The following is a 21,830-nucleotide window of genomic DNA, read 5'->3' on the forward strand; positions in this document are numbered from 1 at the left end:
AAAACAAGCAAAGTAGAAATACAAGTAGATAATGACCCAGTTCCTTCCTAATTGGCTAGTACATATACTAAAAAAATCATAACATATATATGCTAATGACTTCAAACATCCAAAGATCGTGTAAAATCTTGTTGATCATCAAAATCACCAACATCATCATCATCACCATCACCTTCGCCAATATCATAACCATCGTCATCAAACTCAATCCCATATAAAACACCTTATTAATCATTAACGATAACCTAACTTGAACCTAATTTAACATTACCTCCATCACCGCTTTACACATCATTATATAAGAATTAATGTCACACTCACATTCATCAAACAACATTTTCTTTTTCCTTCATCGGCAACATTCACCCAAAATATAAAATCTAGAATACTTCTCATAAAACAACAAAAAATAATTTTGTAATAAAAAAATTCACTTAATTATATTTTTTAAGAAATCAAAAGAATTATATATATATATATATATATATATATATATATATATATAGTTTTATTTTATTTTTGACTATATACTTTCATTTTGAAACTTTAATTAAACCATATTTTTGTGTTTTTTTAAAATGACAAATGAGTTGTTTTCCAAAATATTAAATTTTAAGTATGGAATTAATTAAATACCAGTACAAATGGAAAAAAAAAAATTTATCGATTAGTTTTAATTCATATCCTTAATTTGGGTAAGACATAAAAAAAAAAAATATTAAGCATGGAGGAAAAGTGTTCCCGTTGTCACCAGTCTTGTGAGAGTTTTATCTCAATCAAAGTATGTGAGACACTGTTGAACCAATTCCTATAAATTTTATAGTACAACCACATGCTAATGATTTGGTAGAGAATCAAAACTAATCTGAATAATAGGTAAGTTTCATGCATCATCCTTTCAATGTTTTCAGTAAGAATGTTTTGTGTGAAGGCAAGTGTGTATCTTGTAGCGTAGTTTGTTGGAAGAGAAATGAACTTATTTACATTGAGTTTGATCTTACGATTTACATGCAAGAAATAAACTCATTCATATGTTGCACAAATGTCATGTGTCTTCTAGTTCCAAGGGACTTCTTCAAGTTTTTTTTTGGTACAAGACTTCTTCAAGTTCTTTGAATTGACACAACTAAGCATTTTCTCCATTTGATTTCTACTATAAGAAGGAAAAAAAAAAATCATTTGTAGGTTAATTGAATAACAGATGTATTTGATCTATATTATATATAATTTACATAAGCTATTCAATGAATCTAAAAATTGATTGCTATATAAAAATGTGATTTTTAGTAAAGATATGCGTATGTGGTTTGAGAGTGCGAGTATTTTTTTTTTTTTTGTGGTGGTTTGGGTTTGAACACTGGACCTTACATATATTATGCACTGTTTCTACCAACCGAGCTAAGCATACAAGGAATAAAGTGAGAGTATATTAAAGTTAATAATTGCCTTTGGTTTATTTAAATTATTTTAACTTAAAATATTGATATTCTTATATGAACATCTTTCTTTGAATTTGAATCGAAACCTCACAGCTGTATAAAAGTTTGAGGTGCACTTTGCCCATAAAAAAAAAAAAAAATTAATACTAAACAAATCTCCTTAGTCATTTATTAAGAATTCAAATTTAAATTATTTTTTCCCTTAAAAGTTGTGTAACAGAACCTTAAAAAGTGGTGTCCCAAAAACTATGGAGTAATAATCTAGCCAAAATAATTGCCAACTATCTATCTCTGACCATAGAATCTGCTGGCAGAGGCACTCACATTGTTACTGTTCTTGTTAGCCAGTCTGTTAGCCAGTCTCATTTCCCACTACTATATAATAATAACCCACTCTTGTGCAAATTCATTCGCCTCAATTTTACATCTTCTCTTTTTCGTAGCAGTTGCCTAGCAAAACACCGAAACTACAAAAGCTTAAGCCCTACCAATGGCTTCCTCAAAAGTTATACTCCTTGCCGTAGTTACCTCTGTTCATGCCACCGATGCTCCAGCACCCAGCCCAGCTTCTCCTGCCACCGCTATCTCTCCTTCCTTCATCGTTGGATGTGTTACAGCGGCCACTGCTCTCGTATTTCATTCTTCTCTCAGGATCTGAGTGTGTTATCCTCCAGCGTATTTCATACTCATATAATAGTTTTTTTTTCTTCCTCTGCATTGTGTTCAAAGATTTTATGCTTTCATTTTTTGGATTCTTAGCAACTTTGATATTTTGTGATCTGTTATCATTGTCTGGTCCATAATAATCAATGAAAGACTACTATTTAGGAGTATGAATGAATGAAATCTTAAATAATGAGGTGCTTCTTGTTCCTTATTCCAAATGATACAGATCCTGCAGGTGTAGGGAGAAGGAATATTGAATTTGACAGTGCTTAGTTTTCTTTCTAAAATCAAAGGATTTCAAGTCGACCTACACGATTAAATGTTATCTTCGAAACAACAGTAATAATCAGTAGTACCTTAAAGCATAAAATTGAATGTCAAAATCCATTTTTACATGAAATTCACTACACGACCAGGTTGCTATAAAGTATAAATAAAACAGCATTGTCATACAAACATGACCTCACACCGCATCACATTAGATGTTGCTAGCTAGGCCCCTTGTGGTACAAACATGACCTCGCACCGCGTCACACATCTCGTTTCTATTTACAGAGGTCCGTAACAAATCACGACCATGTACATTAATATTATAATATATTTATGTTTTAATACACATAATAAGAAGGTCCCTCACGAGTTCCATTTGTATTTACAGAGGGGTGTGCAACAAATCATGACCATGTACGTTATATTATATATTATAAATATAACAATTATATATAAAGCATAGTCGTACAACAATTATGCATTAATCTTCGATATGTAACCGGGAATTATGCGCTGAAACCACCATGCAGGGAACTCCAGGGATTGGCTGGAATATTGATGCATGCTTGTGCAGAGGCCTCGGCCATTTGCTCACTGTGTATTCCTGCATTACAGAAGTTCGCAAAGGACCTCATGTGTTTCATCCCATACTGAGACAGAGATCCACAATATGTCTCAAAAGTCCTAACCTGTATCAACAATAGATTAAAGTTAAAACATACATTCAGAAATCCAAAAGCTCTAGTGTAATCAAGAAATGAAAGCTAATCTCTCATATCAATTCAACATCAAATATTGGAATTCAAAACTGTTGGACATGATGACACGTCATGGTGTAATTATGTGACTGACCTACACGATTTATAACATACAGGAATGAAATTATTTGAGATTTATTGTCAAGCACGGACACTGAATTTTTTTACAACAAATGTATCCAATCACGTCTCAGTGTATAGATATTTGTGAGAATATTTTAGAAACTAATGTAACAAAATATCAATATATATCATCATGGTGTAATTTGAGTGTAATTTGATTGGATGCATGTGTAAAAACGTTTCACACTGACAGTGTATTTAAATTAAGTTTATTATTTAATCATATTCATTCGGCATCAAGAGAACAATCTCAACAGAGTGATGAATTAATAGAAACGGTACCAATGATTTCAGGCAGTCCCAGTCATCGACAACAGGTTGCCCAGCTGGTCTAACACTGGCAAGCACCTCTGGACCTTTTTTCATGCCAAATAAAAGTTTTCCAACAAGTTTTATGCTCTCGTCTATATGCATTCTGTGAGACATTGCTTCCAGAACTTGCTTCTGAGCTGCAACTTTCCTAGGAGAACCCTGAGGAGCTTTGCGGAACTGACAAAGATCAACGAAAATTAAGTCAAAATACACAATATAATAAGCAAAAATTAAGTCCGACTGAAAAAGTATCTGCAGATAACAACCCTTATTTCCTTCAAATTTTATCATCAGTACATTAATGCCTATTGTTAACATTTCATAAAAAATTCTGTAAAAAAATAAAAATTTCAAGAAATAAAAAGCCACTACACTCAATCATCAGACCGGAATTCGCACAACATTTCCAGATTTATTTGATTTATAATATTACTATTTTTGCAGATTTCTTTTAGGAACCCAAATATCGGATTCCAAAGAAAGAACACTTTTTATTTTAAAAATAGGAAATAACAAGAGAGCAAGCTCTCCTACACTGGTTATAAAACCAAACAAAACTAGTAGTCTGCATAAGATTCTTTCTAAGGGATTGGAAGTCTATATTTATAGACTTCCTACATACAAGGATAGGGAAAGGGATCAATAGCAACTATAAAGCAGGAAACAAACTGATAGACAACTAACAAACAAAACCCAACTAAGTAAGATAAGGGAGAACAGACTTCCTAACTAATTCTCCCTATTCTAACTCGTAACAATTTCATAACTAGCTAATAAGTTCAGCGGTAACCAAAAATATCTGATTAGTGGAATTCAGTACGTCTGATTTTTATGGAACATTTGGTAAAAGGAAGGGCGATTCCATGCAAAACAGTGAAATGGAATAATAATGTCCAGTCTAAAACTTGGCAGTTTCAATAATGGGGTGGCAATATGGCATTCAATTATTTGGTACATGGAATGAATACAGAATGGAGCTAAGGGGAATTGTAACACACTGGCCACCCTCTTGTGCTACCAATCTGCCACTCATAGAAATTTCTCTCCATGACCTGTGGCTTAAGTACAAGGAAGCATCTTTGTGCTTTACCACTTGAGCTCATGCTTTTGCAATTACCCATGTTTCAGTGTTTTGTGAAATCACTTACTGGGTACTTCTAGCATGTTAAATAAGTAAACTACGGTAACAGAGTCAAATAATAAATATCTCCTTACTATGCATATACCGCGTCATATTTCTTGATTTGGGAGGTAAAACATGAAGAGGACACGATTAAGCATTTATTTCGTAAAATATAGCACTACTACATCCCACAAATAGGATACCTTATCCCAGAAATGGATGAGATCTGCATCACGCTGGTTAACCGTTTTTGAAGGTGGCACTAATGAGTTTCTACCCATAAAAGTGAAATTTTCATTAGCAGGATTTGATCCCAAATATAGGAATAGACTATCCCTGCTTAGCCCTATGTCACCAAATTGCATCACGTGCGAACCATATATTGAATTTCCGTTTGAAGTCCTTTCTTTGACCTGTGAGAATAAGAGCAATAAGACATATGCCACACAATTCAAAAACACCTTATACCTTGTTTGACCCGTATAATTTTAGACCGAAAATTTTATGAAAATAATTAAAATTTTCTCCCATCTAGTTAAACATCCAAGGAATAAAATTACATTTTTCATTTTATACCAGTTGATGATCATGTAAAACAACAGAGCTAGCAACAGAATCTTACCAATTCATATTGCTGGTGCAAAGTTTCTGTTTGCAAATTGTGTATGTCACTGTTCAAAAGTTCATGCGTAAAACAATCAGTAAATAAAAACCTTACACCATTACTCATACAAAAGTATCTTTCTTCGAACAAATAAAAAAAAGATGTTAAGTGCAAAAAACAAAATACAAGATAATAGGTCACAACTGGATTTACATCGTGACTGGCACATAGACTACCCTCTAGTCTGGCAAGTCTTCCCTAAGGACTGTTCCCCATCAAGAACCAATATGATATTAATCATAAAACCTAGATATATAACATGATTTTTGTTTGAAATCTTAGCAAAGTTTCCCTTGGAATAAGAGCATCCTAAAATTTTAAGAAGACTAAGATGATAGAGATATGAATCTAATCAATATCGAGCTTATATAGGCCAACCAATTAATTTCTAATCCACCAAGAGGTAAAATTGAGAGTTTTGTGATTGTGATAATAAACCCGGGCACTTTCACAATCAAGACCCTATTAATGACCCTTCTAGTTCTAGGGTGTTCAAATCTAGGCTTAAGTCTCTGATGAGTCAATAATTAGTCGTTTTAGTATAATATTTAGTTTCATTTTAATTAGATTTAAGTTTATTTTATTTTAATATTATTTCCTTTTAGAGCTATTTTACTTCAATTGCATATTATTATATTTCAGGAATGAATATATTTGATGGATTGAGTCTTTGAGCAAAAGAAAGGGGTTTGGAGCTGATTCGGAGCAAAAATACGAAGATTTGGAGACAAAAATATGTCTCCCCCAAGTCAGAAGCTTGACACGGCCCGTGCTCTCACTGGCACATTCTAGTTATGTAATTGCTTAGATTTTAAGTTTTAAGTCGAATGTAAACTATAAATAGAGTAGCTAGCCATCACAAATATTCATCTTTTGTTCTTGGAATAAAAGTTCATCTATATTTTATTGTTATTTCCTTATGTACTTCTTCTTCTCTTCTATGTTTACAACGAACGTTAGTGAGTAGACTCTTCTCTTGTCTTGGGATTGTTGGATAAGTCTAATGATATAATCCTAATCAAACCAAGCTTTAACCATAATCTTATGTAACCCTAGTTTCTAATCTAAATTCACCGTTTTAACATGAATTAATCATTATCAAACTGTAGAAGCGAAAGTGGAGGGTTTGATAATTGTTAATCCATAATGTCAAATATCAATTCATAAAACGAGAGTGGAGTCTTGATATTCGAACAAGTGAATTTAGACAAGGATTACAAAGCCAGGTCTTTGCAATCCTTGAAACATTAGTAGTTTCAAACCTTAAAAGCTTCTTCTAGTAATCAAATCAGCGAAATAGGTTTGATTGCTAACAGAAAACTCTCACTAGACTGAAAGAAAACCGGTCTTTAGAAATTAGGTCTAACATAAGGTTCTAGGTTTAAGGTTTTGGTTTGTGAAGGATTTATCATTATGATGAACCAATAATCCCAAGGCTCCTATTATTATTATTATTATTATTTTCTTTTAATTAAAAATTCAAACTTTTTGACCTTTGAAACTTTCAATCTAATCATTGTTAAAAGTTAATTGAATTCAAAACTCCCTATTGGAACGATACTCTTATTACTACTTCGGTAAAACCGTGCACTTGCGGTTTTATCCCATCAGCTCTCTACATAGTTTTTCCTTGTAACGGTGATATTCACGTGTCACAACAGTCACGGGATTTCAACCACGTCATGGAGATTTCCTGATTACAACCAATTACAGCCAATACATCTTGTTTATGATCACAATATACATTTATAATCATGAATAATTTTAAGTAGCAAACAATACCATGTTAAATGTTTACGTGTTGCGCTCATATGATATTACCTGTCTTCCATCCAAGCAACACTGTATAGGTCACCCAAGCATGTTTCATATTCTGGGGGAGGACTAGGATTCTCCCCAGGACAATATGTTCCCCAACTGCTTTCTTCTGCATTTGCGGCTGTTGTTGCATAGATATTCAGACCTTCAGGAAGAAGACCCTCAAAGATACTCCCAGATTCGCATGCCTCTAGATAAAATACCTGCACAACCATTACATAAAATATGTAAACGGCTTGAATGCAGGTTGACGCAAGTAGAAAGCAAATGCTAAGTATTAGCAACTCACTAGGCTTTTATAAGTTTCAGAAGCATGCTTCTTCTTCAAGACTTCAATTAGATCAGTCGCGTACATAAATGGACCAGTAGGCATCCCTGAAATCCAAACCCCAGTAATACCCCCACCCCGAAATAAAGGACCACGTAAGAAATAGAAAAGACATATATTTGGTGTGAAGAAACACTTGGTGGATGAAGATAAAACCAAAATGTTAATATAAGATTCACGGATAATAGTGTCAATCACCAAAATAATCAACACATATTCAACAATAAGGATACTGATGACCATATATTCTACTTTTGTGTGTGTGTTTTCCATTCCCTCTCTTTTTCTTAGGGTGCAACTTCATCCTTTTTAACAAACAAACAAATGTTTCCGAATTCAACAAGTACATTTTCCAACATAAGATAACATATAATCAAATATTGAAATCAACACGTAAATATTAACATAGTTTCACAGCTATGCTGCATAATACTAAGCTCCACATATCCATCTTCAAATAACAATCCAAATTCAAAACTTAGGACAATCCCAGAAATCCAAAAATCTTGAGAATACTTGCATAAAAATTTGAAATACATTTTTTTCAAACAATCAACCTCACCCCCATTTTTGAGTTCAAAGCTTTTGGTTGATTGTCTTTATCACAAGATTCACAACAACTAAAGACAATTTAGCTAGGAAAGTATCTACAATCACAAGCTCAAGTTTGAGGAAAATATATTACACTAAACATAGTCATAATCAAGCAAAAACAAAAACATAAAATAAACCCGACATGTTAATAATCACTAACCCAGCACTCCAGGACCGCCGTGATCACTATAGTATATAAATATGTGATCATTAGGACCACTATCCACAACCTTTCCACTGCCACCAGTAAGAGCTGACTTATTTCCAAGTAAAGCAGCAAAGAAGTTGTTAACATTAACATCATCACCGGTATAATCCTGGGGTATAAGAGTCCACATAAGCTAGAATTGGAAACAGAAAATGGAAAAGGGACACACAGACAGAACAAAAAAGATAATTTAAAAAAAAAAAAAACCTTAGGGACTCCCTTGTAAACATCATCTCCATGTGGACTGTTAATGATGACTCCGGGGCGTGGATTCTCTTGGTTGTCTGCAATGTCATCATACATAAACACAATAATGTTCTCCTCTTTCAAACCACCTTTCCTCAACACTTGATACGCGTGACAAACATCAGACTGTTAAATTAACAAAAGCTCATCCATCAGTCATCATCATTAACTAATAAATATTTAAGGCGTCTCTGTATCGACTTATTTGAGCTTATCCATCCACTGACGTAAACATACATTTGATGTTTTGATATAGAAACAATTAAATTTATAAATAAAGGGGGAAATGAATTACCTGATGTCTGTAATTCCAGTAGCCATTAGAACCAGCAATTAAGATGGCCCATTTGGTGCCTTCATTGTTATCGTCATCGGATTGGAAGAATCTAGAAGCTTGGGAGGGTAATCGGAGGAAATCATCTCCGGCGGTGGCGGTGGCAGCGGAGAAGATAGGGATAAGTGTGGCGATGATGAGAAAGAGAAAGCGAGCCATGAGAGCGAAGGTTGGTAAAGTAAAGTCGGTGGGGAGAATGGGATTATAAGATAACAGATCCCTGTCACCTCATCATCACTTAATAAATAAAAAAAACCAAAAAAGGTAACAATAGTAAAGCGTACGTATTTCGAAAGAAAAAGACGCAATAGGAAAGAGCGTCAAGGAATCCTGTCGTTCGGGGGCTTTCCCACTTTCTTGTTAGTATAAGTACTTGACACAACTCCCAAATTATATACTCCATCCGATCCTATTTATAAAAAAAATTAACTTTTTAAATTCATTTATATAATTAATGTATCTTGTCTAAAATATAAATCAGATATATTATTTATACAATTTAATCAACAAAATTTGATAAATCTGATTCAAGTTTTAATTTAAATATATCAATTTTAGTTGATCCAATTGTGTCTCATATTTAAGGCCAAAATGACTACTAAATTATATTAAATATAATATAATATAGATTAGATACATTACTTATGCAATAAATTTGAGAAGTGATTGGATCGAACATTTGATATAGATACTTCTCTCATTTTAGAGTGATCATTCTTCTTACCTTCTTTTATTTGCACCATCTAAATTGATTAAGAATGTGAGTTTCAAAAGAAGATTACCTCATTTTATTAGACATTCATCACACAAAAGTGATGTTAGAAAGAAATAAAAAGAGAAAACCGCCATTTTACGTTTTGTAATTGTAAGTGTCTCCCAATAATATATCAAATTGCCCTCTAAAATTGTGTAACATTGGTTAAAATACTCCCTTCGTCAAGTACTTTTTTTTTTTGGGGGATGATTCGTCAAGCAGTTAGAGGTGATGTATGTATCACACACCACAAATTCTCCAAGTTGACGTCAATTCACATAAAACCCTGAACTCAAGTTTTTAAACCGGTTATTTAAAAAAAAAAGTTTTTAAACCGGTTAAAATCTTGAATTTTTATGTGTAGACTCGTCATCATTGCTAATTGATTTCAGTGTTCCAATGTTAGAAGTTCAATACACATCGGTATGAAATTTTTGTTTAGTGCATGTTTGAATTTAGTTTTAGAGGGACCAAAATTAATTCTTAAAGTGTAGTGACATGTTTGGTTACTTAGAAGAATTGATTTTGTCTTTTGTACCAAAAAAAAATAAAAAGAATTGATTTTGTCTTTAAAATTAAAGAGTTAATTATGTTTTTAGTCTCTATAAATATGTTAATTTTTCGTTTTAATCCCTCTAAAATTTTTCTTCTACTTCTAGTCCCTATAAAATTTTCAATCACTATTTTTAGGTCTATATTTGTATTTTTTAATAAATTATGCATAAATGTATAGAAAATTGTAAAAATCACTCCAAAAAAAAATTTAGATTTTTTAACAAAACATGAATTTTTTACCGCGAAAAATATAAAAATTCATATTTAATTCATGTTTTGGTCAAAAATTATAAATGTTTTTGAGAGAGATCCTTATAATATTATACATTTGTCTGGAAATTTTTATTTAAAAATATGAATTCTACATATGAGTTTTCTTTTAAAGGAGGGACCAAAAGTAACGATTGAAAATTTTATATGACTAAAAGTTGAAGGAAAATTTTAGAGGGACTAAAACGAAAAGTTGATATATTTATAGTGACCAAAAACATATTTAACCAAAAATTAAAATACTTGAAAATTGGAGCTCTCGAGTCTATAATTGATTTTAACTCTCAAATTTATTTTTCGACTCACTTTTACATAAGTTTATCTAAATATAAACCACTTTACGTTTAACTCACTTTTATTCAAAATCAATTTTCAAAATCAACTTTTGTCAAAATACATGACCAAACATACCCTAAAGAGTATATCTCCTTCAAAAGAAGAAAAAAAAGAAGGAATATAAAACTTGTTTGGGCCTCTAACCCTCTATTGTTAAGAATAAAAAGACTATTGATTTTTTCATCCTATCCTATGACATTCTCATGCATCATGTAGAATTTTCAAAAATGTCCTCGGATTTTCGGCTTATAAAATCTGAAATAAACAATCATAATCTCTTCCATTGCAGCAGTTTTGAATTTTACTTTTAAAAACAACAAAAAACAAAGTAAAAAAATGATAAAAACATGTCAAATAAAATCATAAAAATTTAAAAATATCTCCAAAAAAAATTCTAAGAGAGTCATGATCCTTGATTTTTTTTTCCTGATTTTATGGTCAATGCCAAGTTTCGGAGCAATCTGATCAAGTAGCCCGGAAATTGATTTTTTGATTAATAACAACTAACAATGACCTAAAATGACTATCCATGAGAGTTAGAAAGATTAATATTGTCCTTAAAATGACTATCTATGTTATAAATATGTTCAAAATTTGTGCTGATACAGTTCGGATTATATAATTGTGACTGTTTTTCCATTGAAAAAAAGTGTTTAGGGGGTGTTCAGATTCTATAATCCGGAAAAATAAAAGGTCGTATATGGTATAAAACCTGACACGTGTTATTGTTTTAAAGAAAAACCAAAACTGATATTCCGAACAGAAAAGAGAGAGCGCCAGTCTTCTAACCCACTTTCTCCCTTTCCACTTCAACCCCAAAACGAAACACCACCCGTTTTCTCCGCCAATCTGTCGTCAATCAATGTCTACGCCGTGCCATCGCCTTCATGGCATATTTCTTTAAGTTCACCTGCCATTATTGAATTGATGATTGTTGCATCAGTATTATTCCATTGATGACCATTGTGGCATAACCATGTTTCTTCACAAAGCAAGCCATCCAATTTTCGACTATATTTTACAAAACAATAATGTCACTATTTTTTTTCTTCATAGAATTTGGGATATATTCTGTATGACAGATTAATTCAAAATTCGAATCTTTAATTTTGCATAGCCTGTTCTATTGGACGCGTTCTTCCATTCTTATTGAAATAATGAAGCTTTGAACAAATTCACAGCATCAAGTATTAACAACATAATCCCACAAAAATATATGATAAAATTAAAGCAACGCCTTCGGATCTGCAACGTTATGCCCAAAGCTCAACGCCGCATAAGACGATGAACAACAAACCACCACAATCGAATGACGAAATCACGAATAAAAGACCTAGATTTATGTGAAAAATCACTTATTTAGATTGAAATGGATTGAAATTGAGAGAAAAAGATAAAGTGATTTCAGGTCAAAAATTGACCCAAAACCACCACTCAATGAAGAAACTGCAAGAGAAAACCTAGACAGAAAAATTAGGGTAGGCTTATTGGAGAGATGATTTATCTAATTTACGAAAGCATACATGCACCGTAAAAATTATTAATCCAATCCATATAAATACGCCAAGTTTTGTAACCTGAACTTAAGAGTGATACATTTCATGAACCCTATCAGCAAGAAATGCGACGCCCATGACTACTATAGTGTGGATTAATACTTCTCTGCGACTTTCCCGTATTTTATACCAAATATAGCTTTTGTTAGACATGCTACCTACAAACAATTAAAAAGAAATTATTCCACAATTGAAGAACTAAAATCATTATTAAATGCAAAATTTGTAGAGGGTTTGCGATACTAACTTGTTTTTACAATTTCATTCAAACATGTGCAGCATGTACAATGATGTGCTTTTTCTGTCCATTTTCTGTTGCTTGAGCTTGATAAAAACCGTGTAAAAAACATGCCCGAATTGGTAGATGACACCCTCGGAATCTGTAATCCAATATAAAATAGTTGGTGTTAATACAACGTAAGATAATTGGCACTGAGAGAGATAGAAATCTTGCAAATTTCCAAAGGTTTTTAGATTATCAAAACAGGATCTCATATTTCAACTAATACAACGACGTGAAAAACCATGTGTTAAAATCACAACACACACAATACTTAAAAATAATTGATTCAAAAGATGGCATCATATTCATATTGATATCCACAGTAACTCCAAATACAAACATGCCAAATCATATTTGAATTTGTTAATAAAGCTTACACAAAATTACGGAAAAAATAGGGTAAATAACAGATCGAAACAGAACAAAATATTTATATAACGGATCGAAACGGAACAAAATATTTCAACAATAAACAATAGATTTCATAGATAGAGCGTTAAGAACGATTAGAATATTAAAAAAAATCATAACAAGAAACTGATTCAAACGTGATTAAATAAATACGTTTAGAAACTAACCGTACAAACCCTAGATCTAAGAAAATGATTCAAAAGAAAGAATGATTTAGAAACTAACCGTACAAACCCTAGATCTAAGAAAATGATTCAAAAGAAAGAATGATTTAGAAACTAATCGTACAAACCCTAGATCTAAGAAAATGATTCAAAAGAAAGAATGAATAACCTTCAATATCTGTCGCACCGACGCCATGTGTTCTGTTCTGGAAAACGGTGCAGCGAGAAGGAGGAGAAGCAGGCGTTGTGTTTTGTTGAAGACGGACGGACGAAGAAGTGAACGCGATAAGTCGAAACTGAATGTTAAAATGAGGTGGAGTGTGGGCTTATGGGTGCGTGGGCTTATATAATAGGCAATTCTTGGCAAAATACCGGGTTAGTCCCTATAAATATTGTTAATTTTTCCTTTTAGTTTTTCTAAAATATTTCTTCAACTTAGTCTCTCAAAAATTCTATCTCACTTTTGATCTCTTGTTTATAGAAACTCATATGTAGAATTTATATTTTTGGTTTAAATGTATCATTGGTCCCTGCACTTTCATCAAATTTTGGTATTGATCCCTGCACTTTTTTTGTTTGGCATTGGTCCCTACACTTTGTAAAAATATTGGTATTGGTCCCTCTGTTAACTTTCTGTTAAAAAAAAAAACACAAAACCAACGGAATGCCACGTGGCCCAATCATTTCACGCCACGTGGCACCAATATCAATATTTTTACAAAGTACAAGGACCAATACCAATAGTTTTGTGTTTTTTTTTAAAAGTTAATAGAGGGACCAATACCAATATTTTTACAAAGTGCATGGACCAATTTCAAACAAAAAAAGTGTAGGGACCAATGCCAAAATATGATGAAAGTGCAAGGACTAAAGGCATATTTAAACCTATATTTTTTAATAAAATTTTGCCGAAAAATTCATAATATTATAGGAATTTGCCGAAAAAATTTAATATGAATTTTTATATTTTTTACGGTTAAAAATTCATGTTTAATTCGTGCTTTCTTAAAAAATTCTAATTTTTTCTTCTTCAATATTCTACACATTTCTCAATAATTTCATTAAAAAAAACACAAAAAATAACTTAAAAATATATATATAAAAAAGTGATAAAAAAATAATGAAATTAAAAGCGTTTTCAATATTGTCGCGAATACAGAGTTAATTAGGGGCCTGATTGTTGTTGTGGCTTCTATGTCTACATGAGTTTTGTTTTCTGGGCAATCATTCAAGAGTGTTGCTTTTTCCACCCTATGCATGACTAGCGTGCCCTGTAAATTTTCCAAAAATGCCCTTCTGCAATCCGGATTCATCAAAAATGATAAGTAGACACAAATTTTCAAACACAATAAATACACCATGGGTAATTTAGATCTTTACCCTTTAAACATATCATCATCAACAATCATTCATTCAACAATTTCATCACAATTCCTCGACAATTATCATTCTCCAATACATCACAAATTCAACAATTATCATTCTCCAATACATCACAAATTCAACAATTATCATGCACAAGTAGCAAGTACGACTGATGTCAATATGCAATGCGCCTAACCGACACATATATGCATGTGGTACCGAATCACCTCAAGGTCGTCACCTTCGATGCAACAAACAGATCGTATGTAAGATTTCACACCCGGTCTTACATAATATCCGAAGTAAAAGAATCATCTCTTTTACAACCACAAAGTTCAACATGACTATGATGCATGGACATACGAGCAAAGACTGGATCAATGCAAATCATCTCATAACTTTCAAAACAATATAAAGGACACCTTCCAAATATATTGATCATCTCCACAACAATTGGATTATCAAGTATTTACGTCCACACAACATTCAACTCATAAATCAAAATAAGAATCATCATCACATTATCACCATGATCATCAATAATCATCATTATCATTCAACATCACTATATCAAATAGTTTCATCATTTCAATATTTCTCATATCCCAAGTAAGAGAACATACAACATCTCATGACAAATATCATATCGATCATATAACAATTCATTCACACATCTCCATTTAGTCATACAAAACTAACCAATAAAGATTTATAAGGTGATTGGCTTAAAAGGATATTTTCATCAATGTTCGTCTCTCTTTAACATTATTCCAAGAATCTTCCATTTTCAAAACAAAACTAGTTAGAACTCAAGAAACCAATCACAACCATTTTCAGAAATCATGTAATCACTATACTACCTTAATCCCATTCCAATTCCTTGAAAATCAAATTTCGGAAAAACGACGTTCTTGGACGAATTTTCAAAGTTAAGTTTCAATTTCACAAACCAAGTCCAATTTCATTCAAGGAGATGTTCCAGTAGGATTAATTGTTCAAACAGTGATTATACAAGTTAAAAGAAGTGTTTTAAGAAGTTCGGATTGGCCCTAGGAAGCTCGGAACAAAAATCAAAAGGTGTTGAAACTGGGCACGTTCGCTTACCCGTTCGCTTAAGCGAACTCAAGGCAGTAGCTTCTGGGCTGCTCGCTTACCCGTTCGCTTAAGCGAACAGTCATCAGACAGCTGTTGTTCGCTTAAGCGAATAGTCATAATTCTGCAGAAAAATATCACGGGTTTCAACCCATTTTCACCCAAAATTCCCAATTTTGATCTCCCAATACCCAAACATGTTTCCAAAGATTGTTTATAGGTCAAATAACTCACAAGAACACTCAAAAACACATTGAACATGAAAATCAATCTCACTTTTAACCAATTTACCAAATCAACCCATTTACATAAAACATCAGCAACAATTCAAATTCTCATCATCAATTCATGAATATGCATACCCAAGTCATGATTCATCAACAACAAAATCAATTAACAACAAAAACATCAATTGAACATGAATCACATCTCAATCCAACAACAACTTAGCACATATAAACACATATTAAACAATAAAAAATAAATATAGCGGAAATCGGACTGTTACACTATTGATGACGACGGTATTGTGAGGTGAAAGCTCAGGAGGTTGTGGTTGTAGAGAGACGGTGATGACGGTCGTGGAGGTCGGTGAGAGGTGGATATGAGAAGATTGTTGGACGGTGGTGGTGCCGGTGAGAGAATCCAAACACATATATTCGACGAAGATATTTCAATTAAAATTCAAAATTGAGTACTTCTCTCTCAAAGCTGAAAATAATGTTAGAGTCACGGCCAAAAACTAGATATGACGTGGAAGAATTGTAACATAACAAATTGTAATCTTTCACCTATCTTTAGGATTACAAAAATTTACCATGAATAAAATCTAGAAACTTCAGCCAAAATTGGAAAACAATTGTTTCCAATCAAAAGTTTGCATGCACTACAAAAACTGATTTTTACCCCTCATTGATTCATTCCACTCGTTTTTTCTTCTTTCTAGTCTGATTGAAGTCATCGATGGACTCCTCTTCAGTAGAGATCCTTTTGCCAATGCATTCACTATCATCACTGCTACAATCAATGATATTCAGGTCTGGTAAATGATACAGATCAATAGTTTTGCCAATTGAATTATCATATACAAGATAAACTGCTATCCTCTTCACAATGAAACCATTCTCAAAAACAACAACCACCTCCACTTTGTTACCGGATTCTATACTTGATACTACTCTCTCCCCCTCCTCATCTCCAAAGGAGATTAATGTCTCACTCTTATAGAGTTGAATGATGGCTCTTGTGTGATTTATCACTAACACGTTTTTAAGGCCATCTGATGTTATGTCATCTGAGGTTGAAGTATAGACAATGCACATCATTGTCTTTAAGTTATGCCTTTCCACTTGAGGGACTTCAAAAGTTACCGAAGAACCTTCAGAATTAAAGGTTAACCAATTTGGATAACTATCACCAGGGAGCAAACAACAATCACTCCCATTAACAGCCATATTCTGTAAAAGTAAAGATATGCTCAAAATTCAATTGACCAGTATATTAGTATCACCTTATCATCATTTATTCCACAATTAAAGATAATTAATTGTATTTTGGTTAAATATTTTTTTTGAAGTTACACCAAAATATTTGCTTGATTCATAAACAGAATTTTAGTCCCACTTAATTCCATCCCAACCAAAATAATAGTGTGGGGAAATAATGGCAATGACAAATTGTACCACTCTCTAAATTTTTAGTTGTAAAAGTATTTCATCAGCCAATTTCAATTAATAAATATTTGTTTATCTTCAACATGAGTATATTACAAGCACTACCAATCAATTTATTAATACGAGACTAGTATTAAAGATATGATCAAGAGCAGTAACTGACCAATCATTTAAGTTACAAAAGTTCTTTCTGCTCTTAACAGACCACTTCTTGTGCATCTAGTAAGGTTTAATATAAAAAATCGCTTATGAAATTTGTGGGGAATCTTCCACACATGTGCCATGTAAACTGTCAATAACTGACGACATTATTTGTCAGAAGTTCAACATTATTTAAATTTTTAAGTATTTTACCCCTTTAGCAAATTGTTGTGTAGACTTGCGTGTATTGTTTATAGACATATAAACTAAAGAATTCAAATGTATGAGGTGGTACACACACAAGCAGGCATACAAGTGGAGACAAAGAGAATGTATGTCAACAAAGAATATTTGAATTAAAAGAGATTTGAAGGAATATTTTGATCCTGAAACTGTAGAAGTAGTCATATTTGATAACTGTGATGTTGTTGCAATTGATTCCAAATCCTTAAAAACTGTGGCAATTAATGCATCCAAAATATTTTTTGCATCCAGAGAAAGTTGACATTCTGAGTTGCAATCCACCCAAAGACTTCGAAGCCTTTGAAGGTGGTTAGAAAAGGAGGATAGTTCATGGGAACTACTACTTGGCAGCAGGTGCATGAAATGGTGATGTGAGATTATTTGTTGGTGACATCCAAGACCAAATGATAGATGGAAACACATCACGTGAAAATCCTTCATAGCCGCACAGGTGACCTCACTACTGATAAAGGCACTCTTGTTATCGCAGTGTTATTTGCAACCAAAGTAGTTAAAGATTTCATTTATTCCATGTCCTCTTCCAACTTGTTAATCTTTAAACAGCCAGAAAGAATGAGAGTTTTTAGAGATTTTAATTTGTATGTGCTTCTTGGGAGGCTACATAGGCTAATACAGTCTTCCAAATTTATCAGAAGAATTTTGTCGAGATGTCCAATGCTAGGAGAAATCTCAGATAACATTGGGCAATCTTTGAGTACTAGCTTTTCGAGATTAGGCATGTTTGAAAAGTCAAGGCTTCGTGTGAGATAATGAGAATGACTAAGATTGAGAATTTTTAGCTTTTCCATCTTCTGCAAGAACATGAATTTTATAGACAAAACTTAAGGAAGAAGCTTAGAACAATAAATGAAAGATTTTAGAATGTATCAATAACCTTGAGAGTGAAAAGTGAATATTTACAATAGTGCAATGTCATTTTTTCTAAGACAAATATATGTTGATTTTAGTGGATATCAGTGTAAAATAATTTTAGACTTCACAATAAATCAAATTTAAAATCATCCCCTAATTTCTTAGTTGTTCACAAAAAGTTCACAATCTTATAGGCATGCACCTCACCATGAGATAAAGTGCTAAATTAAGCATTAATAAGAGCAAAGAGTGCATTTAATTAGTTTTGTTTGATAAAATGCAAGAATTTGAAGTATTGGGAGACAGACAGGGAGAGGATTAAGTAGAGAACCGTGTAATTCCACCGGTTTACATACATTGAATCAGCATCGTTTTTTGTTGCGTTTATTTTCTCAAGCTCTTTTAAGGTAAACACAAACTCCTATCACTATCATTGTATTTTCCTTTATTTATTGCGTATTGTTTCAAATTCAGTGCAGAACGTTCAAATTGCACTTACAATTAGGGTTTCGACGTGCATTGATAAAATTCGGATACGAATTAAATTCGAAAACCATGCACATTTGTCGTTATTTTCTTACTTTTTGCATTAGTGTTCTTACATGCTCACTCTGAATGTATCGTGCGTAACATAAACTTATTGATACTGTCGAATGAATACCAATTTGGATTTCCCTTGATGCAGGTTTGGTGTTTGACCGTTTGTCATGGAGGAGATTTCCCTTGATGCAGGTTTGGTGTTTGACCGTTTGTCATGGAGGAGGGAGATAACATTCTCGATGTTATATACGGCGATGATAATTTAGATGATGATGTTGACATGATTGATGTTGAAGAAGGAGAGTTAGTGGAGCCCAATTTGCAAAATGTTTTGGAACAAAGCAGTGCTGGAGATATCAATGAAGCAAATCAAGAATCTTATAGTGAGAATTCAAAGTGTGGAGCTAGCAAGAAGAAGAAGAATAACAAGAGAAAGAGAAAGGGTTCAGGACCTAAAGTCAAGAATAGACAGGTTTAACATCCTACATTCATTGAGTTTTGGTTGTCGGAATATTTTTTTTTAGGATGAACTATGCTTTGGCCCTTTAAGGTGTGTACTGTAGATTATTATGCAAAATTCATTTTCACAAGAGTAGTGATATTTGAACAGCTTTTTGGTACAACTCTTTGGACAACTTTGATTTTCTCTTCTTTGATTGGTCAAAAATAATAGAGAGAGAAAAAGGAAGAGGGAGAATAAGAAGATAATGTGAGTATGAGAGAGAAAGTTGTCAAAAAGTTGTTAGAAAATAGTTGTACAAATATCATTTCACTTTTCACAAACTTTTACCCATCTCCAAAATTTGGAAACTTAAGTTGAAATTAGACTAGAGTATAGTAATTTGTTTGAAGTTTGGGGGTGCATGTGAGATAACTTTAAAGGGAATGCATTATATTTTAGCCTTTTTTGTGTTTGGTTTGTTTGAATTAGTGAACAACTTAGATTTTTTATTTTATTTTGTGGGATGGCTGGATTCATCGTTATTTTATTGATTTAATCACTATATTTTGCTTTGATAGCAATACAACAGTTATTCAAACTATGCAATTTCTGTGTGCAAGTATGGAGAAGTATCTGCTATTCATTGGTAATGAACTACTTCAAGCTTAGTCTTATGCTTTTTTATTGGCCTAGCCTTAAAAACCTTATTGATGGCTTAATAAACAGACCCTTAATAAAGTATTCAAGGGTCTGTTTGGTTGAGACTTTGGAGGGCTGCTAATCTATATTTTGGAATATATTTTTTATTTAAAAAAAAATATTTAATTTTTTTTTTTGAAATAATAACATGATAAATAATTTTATAATGCTTCAATCACATTTAATTTATTTTAAAAAACATTTTATAGTCAGTAATAATTTAAAAAAGTAAGTCGCCCTTCCAAAATACTCCACCCAAACACACCCTAAGAGTTTTGCATTCTTCTATTCCTTTTTATTTAGTCAAAAATTGCATCATTGTTTCCCAACCTACCTTGAAGTGAATTGAATGTGAGCATAATGTCACGGTCTTGTTTGTCCATGTAACAAATGTACAGCAGCTTTCTAGCTCACTTAATTGAATTTCTAAGTTCTAACAAGTTATGTGCTCTGCAGATTTGTGTTAGATACCTGTCGTCATCTGAAAGAGAAAAGGTCGTATATGGTATAAAACCTGACACGTGTTATTGTTTTAAAGAAAAACCAAAACTGATATTCCGAACAGAAAAGAGAGAGCGCCAGTCTTCTAACCCACTTTCTCCCTTTCCACTTCAACCCCAAAACGAAACACCACCCGTTTTCTCCGCCAATCTGTCGTCAATCAATGTCTACGCCGTGCCATCGCCTTCATGGCATATTTCTTTAAGTTCACCTGCCATTATTGAATTGATGATTGTTGCATCAGTATTATTCCATTGATGACCATTGTGGCATAACCATGTTTCTTCACAAAGCAAGCCATCCAATTTTCGACTATATTTTACAAAACAATAATGTCACTATTTTTTTTCTTCATAGAATTTGGGATATATTCTGTATGACAGATTAATTCAAAATTCGAATCTTTAATTTTGCATAGCCTGTTCTATTGGACGCGTTCTTCCATTCTTATTGAAATAATGAAGCTTTGAACAAATTCACAGCATCAAGTATTAACAACATAATCCCACAAAAATATATGATAAAATTAAAGCAACGCCTTCGGATCTGCAACGTTATGCCCAAAGCTCAACGCCGCATAAGACGATGAACAACAAACCACCACAATCGAATGACGAAATCACGAATAAAAGACCTAGATTTATGTGAAAAATCACTTATTTAGATTGAAATGGATTGAAATTGAGAGAAAAAGATAAAGTGATTTCAGGTCAAAAATTGACCCAAAACCACCACTCAATGAAGAAACTGCAAGAGAAAACCTAGACAGAAAAATTAGGGTAGGCTTATTGGAGAGATGATTTATCTAATTTACGAAAGCATACATGCACCGTAAAAATTATTAATCCAATCCATATAAATACGCCAAGTTTTGTAACCTGAACTTAAGAGTGATACATTTCATGAACCCTATCAGCAAGAAATGCGACGCCCATGACTACTATAGTGTGGATTAATACTTCTCTGCGACTTTCCCGTATTTTATACCAAATATAGCTTTTGTTAGACATGCTACCTACAAACAATTAAAAAGAAATTATTCCACAATT

At 32.7% G+C, this 21,830-nt stretch overlaps 1 protein-coding gene across 1 annotated transcript; it reads right to left on the reverse strand.

Annotated features, from left to right (window-relative positions):
• Nucleotides 1-2,606: 2,606 nt before the first annotated feature.
• LOC11432331 (vacuolar-processing enzyme gamma-isozyme) lies at nucleotides 2,607-9,204 on the reverse strand. The gene is made up of 9 exons (XM_003603073.4): nucleotides 8,845-9,204; nucleotides 8,511-8,675; nucleotides 8,256-8,412; nucleotides 7,463-7,548; nucleotides 7,177-7,376; nucleotides 5,314-5,362; nucleotides 4,895-5,104; nucleotides 3,539-3,745; nucleotides 2,607-3,064 (listed from the first exon to the last, which is right to left on the reverse strand). The coding sequence occupies exons 1-9, from the start codon at nucleotides 9,040-9,042 to the stop codon at nucleotides 2,882-2,884; spliced, it is 1,455 nt and encodes a 484-aa protein (XP_003603121.1). The 5' UTR covers nucleotides 9,043-9,204; the 3' UTR covers nucleotides 2,607-2,881.
• Between the last annotated feature and the right edge of the window lie 12,626 nt (nucleotides 9,205-21,830).

The sequence above is a fragment of the Medicago truncatula genome, chromosome 3, assembly GCF_003473485.1.
Source record: "Medicago truncatula cultivar Jemalong A17 chromosome 3, MtrunA17r5.0-ANR, whole genome shotgun sequence".
Taxonomy (NCBI): Eukaryota; Viridiplantae; Streptophyta; class Magnoliopsida; order Fabales; family Fabaceae; genus Medicago; species Medicago truncatula.

What these genes read in the sequence shown, in the direction of transcription:
- LOC11432331 (XM_003603073.4), bottom strand. Translation starts at nt 9,042, where the DNA reads ATGGCTCGCTTTCTCTTTCTCATCATCGCCACACTTATCCCTATCTTC. An exon ending in ACTGGAATTACAGACATCAG is followed by an intron (nt 8,676 to 8,844) that starts GTAATTCATTTC and finishes TTAATTTAACAG; the next exon opens with TCTGATGTTTGTCACGCGTA. An exon ending in GTTGCTTGGATGGAAGACAG is followed by an intron (nt 5,363 to 7,176) that starts GTAATATCATAT and finishes ACTTTTGAACAG; the next exon opens with TGACATACACAATTTGCAAA.